Source organism: Henckelia pumila, chromosome 4 (assembly GCF_033568475.1).
Source record: "Henckelia pumila isolate YLH828 chromosome 4, ASM3356847v2, whole genome shotgun sequence".
NCBI classification, from domain to species: domain Eukaryota; kingdom Viridiplantae; phylum Streptophyta; class Magnoliopsida; order Lamiales; family Gesneriaceae; genus Henckelia; species Henckelia pumila.
This window is the reverse complement of record NC_133123.1, coordinates 54472-64417: the sequence shown is the minus strand read 5'-3', so window position 1 is coordinate 64417 and position 9946 is coordinate 54472. Positions and strand designations below refer to the sequence as shown.

Below are 9946 nucleotides of genomic sequence, written 5' to 3'. Positions count from 1 at the left end.
AATCACACTGGACAAACCCTGTGTGACAGACTAGTCCAAGAAAGTGTTAGCTGGAGAATCGAACTCTTGACCTTTGGCCAAGAGTTCATCTGCTCCACCAACTTGAACAACTCTTGGGGCAAATCAAACACACTCTTAACAGTCAATGTGACTCAAATTTTGATATCGGCGGATTCACTATACGTATGTAATGTCTGGTTGAAGTACTGTTTCAAATATTGTAATATTTTTTGTTTTTTTTAATGGATTTATTTGAAAATATAGTCATTCTCCTACGTTCAAGCTTCCTTTTAATCGATTTATTTATGATGGATGTTGTTCTAATTTGCTTAGAGCATATTTGACTAAACTTATTAAAAAAAACTTACAAGTTCTTAGAGCTTAAAAACTGTTTTATGAGCTTATAAGTTGTTAGGACTTATTTTAAAAATAAGCTCTTAAAGTGTTTGAGTAAACTTATTTTAAACAACTTAAAGATGTTGATATATTTGGTATTATAAGATCTTTTTATTGTCAAAATTCCTGAAAAGGTATAATGCTATGAAGATAATGTAACGAGTAATACATAATTACATATACAAAAATAGTTTTAGAATAAACTTATATTAAAAAAATAAAACTATTTTAATATTTCAATTTAGAAAAAAATATGTTATTTGAAATTTTTTTAAAATAATATTTAATATTTAATGAGTTGTGGATATGATGAAGATTTATGAAAATATTCAAAGATATTTTTGGAAATATAAAATCTTAAAATAAGATCTTCTTCAAAAAAGTAAAGTCATCTTTACTTTTTCAAAAACAACTTAGGGAATGTTAACAATCACTAAAAAAAGTGATTGCTAGATTTTGCCTTTAAAAAATCACTTTTGTGTGTTTCGTAAACCCAGATTATGTGTTAACTTATGCTTAACTCAATTGAAATCTAAAATCTAGTCGTGATTATGATTCTCCAAAAGTGATTCTAATAAAAAATTAAATGTTAAAATCACTCTAATCACTTATTTATCAAACATTACCCAACTTTGATTTTTAGATTTTCACATTTATTTCCAAATATTACCAAATTTTGTTTTTATTAACTTTTTTATAATTTATAAATTTAATGATCACTTCTACAAAAGCATAATTTTTTTGCAAACACTCCTTTATAAGCTGTCATACAGCTTATTTTGATTTTTTACAGCTTATAAGTTGTTTGAAATATCTTTTATCAAACAAATTTTAAGAGCTTATAAGCTGTTTTGTAGAACGTATAAGTTCAGCCAAACACCCTTTAAGAATATTTTTATGGAAAAAACTATATGAACATCAATTTAAAAGTTTACATATCCAAAAAATCAAACTTATCTTAATGATCCACTCTTTAATTCTAAATAACAAATACAATGATTATCACAAATAAAATGTCAATGTGTATTGTTTTTATTAGACACCCCAAATAATAGCTAGGTTAAACAAATTATAAGTTTACTTTTTTTATGACATGCAACCGCTGTCTTTCGATATACATTGAGTAATTATCAAGCTAACACAATAATCAAGTAAATCATATTAATTGGATAACTCTTATACAACAAGCTAACACAAAAAATAAGAAAAATCTATTGGCAGAAGAAATCGAAATCATGATTTAATCGGGTCAAATATCACGTATATTCTATTACATTCATCATAGCAGTCAAAGTTTTTAAGTTGAACAACCTTTCATCTACACAAACATTGCGTTCAACCCAAGTCATTATAATGTAGAAATCACATTTAATATGAAGTTGGAGATTTCAAAGGGGTTATATTTCAAATTGGTATAATTTAGTTTATGTAGTATTATTCTCAATATCTTATATATGATGGAAATCTTGTGTCCAATATTATTGAAGGAACATCTAATCATCAATCTAGAAAGGCCAAACAAAGTAAACTATGCATACCAAAGTAGCTCAGTCGGTCAAAATTCAAGACCAATTAAGGATATTGTTCAATCAAATCATCGCCTTTTTAAACTGTTTTGGTCCAGAAAAGAAGCCAAACAAAGACTAACCAAATTGCTACGACTGAAGACTGCGTTATTAATGTATCTTTGTTTGAATTTCAATTTCAATCTCAATCTCTATATATATATATATATATTCGAATACCAATATTATAATTTTTTAAGTATCACATATATTTTATTTTCCAGATACAAACGTGCATACACAAAATCTGATTAGAGAAATAAGAAGCAACATAAGTATATATATGCACAGAAGAGGAATTCAATTAAATTGAAGGAGCTAGGATGGCTTGTTACGTTCCCTTTAATGATAGGAATTTGGATATAAGTTTATTTACATTGAGACCAACAGTGGTATTTGTTGATGAACTTGTGGAAGCTTTGAAGCAGATTTCTTCTTACACTGAAAGCCTTGGATGTGTTCACAGTTCCATCTTCAGAAGTATTCATGGAAATCTGGTAATTCATCAGAGACTATATTTTCATCTTCCTTTTATTTTTATTTCGTTTTTTTTAGAGCGAACCAACGTATGTGTGATCACATCGTCCCATGAAATTAGATCTTCAATTTAATTTGGAATTCGATCGCCTTCCAGTTTGTAACATATATATAGATTGTTGTTATGGTCAAAACATGCAACAAGATTTTATGTGATTTTTCCACTTGATCTCGTGCATCTTTTATTAATTGTATCGTTTGATTTTTCTCCGATCCCTGTAGATAATATGGTATGGGGCATGGATGAAGAGATCTAGTGAAAACAAGCAATTGTTGAGTGCTGCTCTCGTAAGTATATACATTATCAATATATATGTGCTCATTCATATTATTTTATTTTTAATGTTATTACATGTATTGTCTACTAATTTCGCGTTTCAATTAACCGAAATGTTCAATTCTTAAATGTTTTTTTTTTCAAAAGTCATGATCTATATTTATATGTGAAATTTGATAGTTAGGCACTTTGATTCAATTAAATGAGTTATTGAGATCTATTTAATTCCAATATCTAATATAGATCTGAATTAAATCGTGTGTTGGAGAAGAAAATGTTGAGTTTGAGACCAACACAGGATATATAAATATAATAGCTAATGTTTGACAAGTCATTTTCAAGATTTTAACAAGCGACAGCAGCCAATCACGAATATTTCAGATCCAAACCAATTCAACCCTTTTATTTATTTTTTCTTTCAGAAAGATCGATTAATATGTTTCAAACCTGCAAATTAAATGTTTTATTTTTTTTTCTTTTTAAGATCATATATATCAACATTTGACAAAATGTATAATAAATTTCCAGCTTTCCATGTTAACAAACAATCATGTGTCGACCATGGCAATGCTGGTGGAACATAGCTTCTTCAACGCATACACGGGCGAATCACGAGACGGGTCCCCCGCCGCAAAATTCTTCACCGGAGACATTGTTTCACTCAGCTCCGCCTCCTCCCTTTCAGCCGGCAACGATTCCAGCGCAAACTGGGCTTCATATGAATCAATGGCCATGTTCAAAGAGCTTTTTGGGAAGAAGATGAATGGAGCAAGTAGTGGGGTGTGCTTGAAATCTCAGGCGCACCCGAGAATAGTGTGCCTCTTTGTGTGGAAGTCGCTTCAGCAATGTTATTCTTACATTCTGGACTCGGATTACAGAAAGCAGCTGGCTATTCTGCCTAACCTGGAGGGGTTCGCCCAGCTTGATGTCAAGTACGATGTATTTAAGGTTGTTTACGTAAGTGGGGACGATGTTTTGAATAATATTGATCGGTGAGAAAAAGGCTGGTGGAAAAGATTAGTGCAATAATTTTTTAAGGATCAGAGCTGAATTGATTTACAGTTTTTGGATATTGGATTTGGGCTTATTTTCCCTTTGATTCCTGTAAGGAATCACTAGCAGACAAACACACACAACAATAACAAGAACACAATCCCAAATATAATTTACGCAACACAGATCAAACATCAACGCATGCAAAAACAAATAAACGACATAAGTATTTACGTGGTTCAGCAAGGAATTTGTCTACGTCCACGGGAGAGCAACACAACATTTTATTAATCACGGATAGAAGAAATCCAAGCTCAAACCCGAGCTTATTACAGAATCAGACCAGACAACTCTAACCATAGATACAGACACAATTCAATCTTTAAATCCTTGAATCTTCCCGTCATAATCTAAACCTCAGTTCTCTCCTTTGAATTCTCTTTTTTCTTCTCTCTCAAATATTTTCTTAAGGTTGAAGAATTTGATTTTCTGTTATGTTGGTTACGGCTGATTCCATCTGCTTATATAGAGAATATACGCCGACTTCCTTCTTGGGCTTTAGTTCAACAGCTTCCTTCGGCCCAATCTTAAAGTCAACATGGTCCAACCCGATAAGTCTTCTCACATCAGTCTGATCTGCTCTCATAATTCGATCGGCTTTCAAGCTTACATTTTCATAGACAATTCATCTTACTTCTAACCAAGTCTCAGCAATCAAGCAATCGATATGCCTGACTAATCCGAAAAATTCATATGACCATTCATCTTCGATCTGATCCCGATATTCGATGTGACCATTAACTCATCTGATCACTAAACTCATTTGGTCACACTATATTTTGATCTCATCTCATCTTTATTCTAATTCAATCTGACAAAAACACACTTTAACAATTCTTTTGGACTTTCCTTCATGAATATATTGAAGCATATACTTTTTGAACCTTTTAATTTGCATATTTATTCCTTGAATTAGAATACCGGTTGTTTCACCGTCTTATAATTGTTGAGATGTACGGACATTCGTTCCCTTGCATGCAAATTCGCATTTACTTTTTATTTGGGTCGTCAATTAAATATCAAGCCCAACGGGCCTTATCCACATGTCACCAAGCTTCAAAATTTTTTGGGCTGTAGCATCGGCCCAAAATTGGGTCTGTAGATATCATGCGTCTTTCTATCTTCTTTGTATTGTATGTTGTATATATATTTAAATCAGCAAAAACCCAAAACCCGGCCCATTATTTATGTACCTATGTGGTGTCTTCGCATGCATGCCGACATGCGTCATAAAATAAATGCTGAAATATCAGGAATCTATTTCTACTATAAAATCTAATATAAAAAGGTGAATGAAGGGCAAAGTTTTTTTATTGTGTATTGTCGTAATTGCCCAAATTTTGTTCATTGAAGTGTTAAATGCAAGGGGTATTTTTGAGAACTACATGAAAATTATAAGAACATTTGAGAAAGCACAATAACTCATCTCTCTCCCTACATGGATTAATGGGTTAATAATTGAGTTTGTATTTATCTACTATAAAAAGGTGAATGGAGGGCAAAGTTTTTTATTGTGTATTGTCATAATTGCCCAAATTTTGTTCATTGGAGTGTTAAATGCAAGAGGTATTTTTGAGAACTACATAAAAATTATAAGGACATTTGAGGAAGCACAATATCTCCTCTCTCTCCCTACATGGATTAATGGATTAATAATTGAGTTTGTATTTATTGTTAATAATTGAGTTTGTTTTTATTACCTTAAAATTAATTATTGATAAACTATGTATACTATATAATATAAAATTTCATACACAATATTTGGCTATTATTTTTATATCTACTATAAAAAGGTGAATGGAGGGCAAAGTTTTTTTATTGTGTATTGTCATAATTGCCCAAATTTTGGTCATTGGAGTGTTAAATGCAAGGGGTATTTTTGAAAACTACATGAAAATTATAAGGACATTTGAGGAAGCACAATATCTCATCTCTCTCCCTACATGGATTAATGGATTAATAATTGATTTTGTATTTATTGTTAATAATTGAGTTTGTTTTTATTACCTCAAAATTAATTATTGATAAACTATGTATACTATATAATATAAAATTTCACACACAATATTTGGCTAATATTTTTATATCTACTATAAAAAGGTGAATGGAGGGCAAAGATTTTTTATTGTGTATTGTCATAATTGCCCAAATTTTGTTCATTGGAGTGTTAAATGCAAGGGGTATTTTTGAGAACTACATGAAAATTATAAGGACATTTGAGGAAGCACAATATCTCCTCTCTCTCCCTACATGGATTAATGGATTAATAATTGAGTTTGTATTTATCGTTAATAATTGAGTTTGTTTTTATTACCTCAAAATTAATTATTGATAAACTATGTATACTATATAATATAAAATTTCACACACAATATTTGGCTAATATTTTTATAATGTAAAATATTTTACTTTTGGAAGGTGAAAAAAAATTTCAAATGTTTATTGACTACTAAATGACACAAAACGGATGTCCAATTATTACACACCATAAAAAAATTGAGCAGCAATATTGTTAAAAATTAAATATAAATTATTTTTATTTAAATTAATTGACTCTTAATATCTGAGTTTTTTTAGTGAGTGTAAATTTTTTTGGATTTTTTTAATTGGATTTAAATATTGAGTTTGTTTGTTTTATTGCATCTTATTTTTATTGGGTTTTTAATTGACTCTTAATATCTGAGTTTTTTTTAGTGAGTTTTTTTTTTGGTTTTTTTAATTTGGTCTGATCTGGTGGATTATGTTCTAAGTGAATCATTTTTATTTTTATTTTTAATATTAATATTTATGGGTAATAATAATTTTTTATCTTGAAAATTTATGGTTTAATATTATTACAAAATTTTATATTGAAATATTGAAAATACATTGATGAAATGAAACAAATCATATAATAACATATGAAATTTATGTATAACAAATTTTTGACAATTTGACACAATTAATAGTAGAAAGGGAGTAAAATCGAAGTTATAGGCTAATGAACAAATTTAAAATGTGAAAAAAATTAAAAAAAAATAGGCTAATGAACAAATTAATTAAAAAAAACTCTTAATTATTTTCATTATTAATTTAAATAAAAATAATTTATATTTAATTTTTAACAATATTGTTGCTCAATTTTTTTGGTGTGTAACAGTTAGACATTCGGTTTGTGTCATTTAGTAGTCAATAAACATTTGGATTTTTATTTCTACTATAAAAGGGTGAATGAAGGGCAATAGAAAAATTCACATACTTTTTGTACTATGACAATTAAATAATTGATCATTTAAAATATTTAAGCAATATTTACACTTCTACAAAATTTGTGTTTTAATATAATATATAGATATATAACATCACCATAAATTTTATGGAGAATAAGTTTCAATATAAAAATTTTTGAACTCTTTAAGCACAACATTTAAATTGGTTTTTAAAATATCATATTGCATTTGTAAAGTTAATCATATACTATAACAATATAAGTGAAATCAAAAAATAAATTATTTCATATAGTTTCTTTGTTATTACAAATACATTGTGTCTATTCACCTCTTATTTAATTATAAAAATTTGAATTATTTTCTATCAATTTAAAATACAAAATTTAAAACACATTTTTTAAAAACAATTCTAATAAAAAAATAAAATTTGGTTATGACATACTTATAAAAATATTTTAAAATAATGTTACTTCATAATTCAATAGATATATGATCATAAAAATAAATTAGAGAAATAAAATTTTATCGAAACATAATTCTTAGAAAAATCTAAAAAAAATTAACATAAAAATGATTCAGATGTTGGAAAACAAAAATATGCATGTATTCTTTAAAATTATTAAAGATAATATATATTTATTTTATTATGACTATAAAAGACTAAATAGAATGACTAAGTTTTTTACTGTGGATTTTTTCCCTTAGATTGTATTTTCATTCGATTAATTGTATTGATATGAAATTTTCTACACAATGTTTTAAAAATATAAAAATTGATGTATAAAATGAATATATGTTTGAAAAATAAAATATATTTTAACTGAAATTATTTTAAAAAAATCATGTATATTTAATAATTTTATATTTATCTTTAAAAGTGTGAATATAAATAAAAAATATTTCATTAGAGAATTTTTCAATAAATAATTTCATGAACATTTGGTGGAAAATGAATGTAAAAAATTAAAAAAAATACAATATAAAATTTATGAATAATTGAAATTTAAATAAAATTAAATATTATAAATCTCATTCATAAATATTAATAAATCAAAGATAATTATGGAAAAATAAAGAAAGAATTGTAATTTTGTTCCGCTAATATTTGCAAATTATGATTTTGGGTGTATATTTTCATATCAGATAATTAACCCTATAAAATTTCAAGATTCTTAAAAACCCATTATGAAAAATGAATTATCTATTAACTCTTTTTGTTTTCAAATCTTGTGCACTTATATCCCAATATTTTCAAGTTTGAGCGCATCCCCTTATCTATACGTGTTTTGGTAGGCATTTGTATCCAAAATTTGAAATACAAGGACTTAACAGATATAGATGGTTTTTAGCGATATCGAAATTTTAGTTTCAGTTTGTCTTGCGTATTTCGATTTTTGGCAATTTTAGTTATTTTTCATCAAAAATGCTGATGCAATACTACAAACATTTACGCTAAAAAAGTATCACATCGCAAAAAGGACTCTAAAATCATTAAAAAAAAACTAAACAAAACAAAACAAATACAACAGACTTTGAAATCTGATAACACAGAGTATCAGAATTACAAATAAAGAAACTTATAGAATCAAAAAGCAAATTTTCCAAAAATAAATGTCAAAATGTAATCCATGCACATTTATCTAAATAAATTTAAGACTCAAACATAAGACTTTATCAAATATTAGAAATTTACTATATATTTAAAAAAATAAAACAAATGCAATATTATTCAAAATTTTAATTATTACTTATTTTACTTTTATTTTAAAGGTGAATAAATTTAAATTTATGATTTTTTATGTTATATCTAATACATTTTCACGTATCTAACGTGCGAGACACGTGTTAATTGATTTTCTAAATATCATACTACATTTATAAAGTTAATCATATACTATTAGAATATAAATGCAATCAAAGAATAAATTATTTTCATATAATTTATTTGTTATTAAAAATACACTGTGTTAATTCGCATCTTATTTAATTATAAAACTTCATTTTCAGTGAATTGGTTTGAATTATTTGCTATAAATTTAAGAAAACAAAATTAAAAACACGTGAGCTTCAAAATGGCTTTTTCTGAAAAAATATATAACAGAAAAATTAAATTTGATTATGTTGAATCCGACATTTTGGTGATAACAAACAACAACTCATTGTATAGGAATGTGCTGCCAATCTTTTGTATTTCAGGAATCTACTACAATTCCTACCGCAACCGTCTAAACCCTTCAAGTTATCTACCGGAAGCTTGTCAACCGCCTTTGTCTCTCGACCGGTTGCAGTCACAAGCCTATCGACTGGTTATTCAAACCAGCAGAGGATAAATCTATCTACCGGTAGAATGCCAACTGCTTATCAAGATATCTCAAGACAAATACTTGAGACAAGACGTTCATTGCAAGATCTTTTATCAAAAGCAGAACCGAAGTATCAGAAGATCTGTTGACTCTTGCATCGAGACAACAGGTTGCACTAAAATGGCAAAAACGCAGAATGGCTACAGATAAAGCATTCGACCGTTTATACCAGTTTTGGACCCTGGAAGTTGTCTGCATTTAAAGAAGTATACGATCTTCATGCAGAATCAGCAATGCATTTATGAAGCATTAAATGTGCATTCAATGCAGCATCAGAACGTTCAAAATAAAGACGTTGATGATTGACCTATATAAAGGGAAGATTGCTCAAGAAGTGACAAGAAGACAAGCAACACGAAAAATCTCAATCAACTCAATCACTTGAATACTATCAGAAGTCCTCATCTGATATACTGAAGCAATACTTGAGCACACTTACAAGATCATTCACTTGCTGCTCAAATAAACCCTCGCCTACAGTTTACATATCTGATCTTCAAGGATCATCCTAGGGTTTCCAAGCCTCTCGACCGCTCTGCAGTTTGA

At 28.0% G+C, this 9946-nt stretch overlaps 1 protein-coding gene across 1 annotated transcript; it reads left to right on the top strand.

Annotated features, from left to right (window-relative positions):
- The first annotated feature begins 2160 nt into the window (after positions 1-2160).
- Positions 2161-3843, top strand: LOC140867460 (uncharacterized). The gene is made up of 3 exons (XM_073272526.1): positions 2161-2458; positions 2721-2786; positions 3304-3843. The coding sequence occupies exons 1-3, from the start codon at positions 2285-2287 to the stop codon at positions 3769-3771; spliced, it is 708 nt and encodes a 235-aa protein (XP_073128627.1). The 5' UTR covers positions 2161-2284; the 3' UTR covers positions 3772-3843.
- Positions 3844-9946: the final 6103 nt, after the last annotated feature.

Coding starts and splice junctions, on each gene's coding strand:
- LOC140867460 (XM_073272526.1), top strand. CDS start 2,285: ATGGCTTGTTACGTTCCCTTTAATGATAGGAATTTGGATATAAGTTTA. Junction 2,459..2,720: donor GAAGTATTCATGGAAATCTG/GTAATTCATCAG, acceptor CGATCCCTGTAG/ATAATATGGTATGGGGCATG. Junction 2,787..3,303: donor AATTGTTGAGTGCTGCTCTC/GTAAGTATATAC, acceptor ATAAATTTCCAG/CTTTCCATGTTAACAAACAA.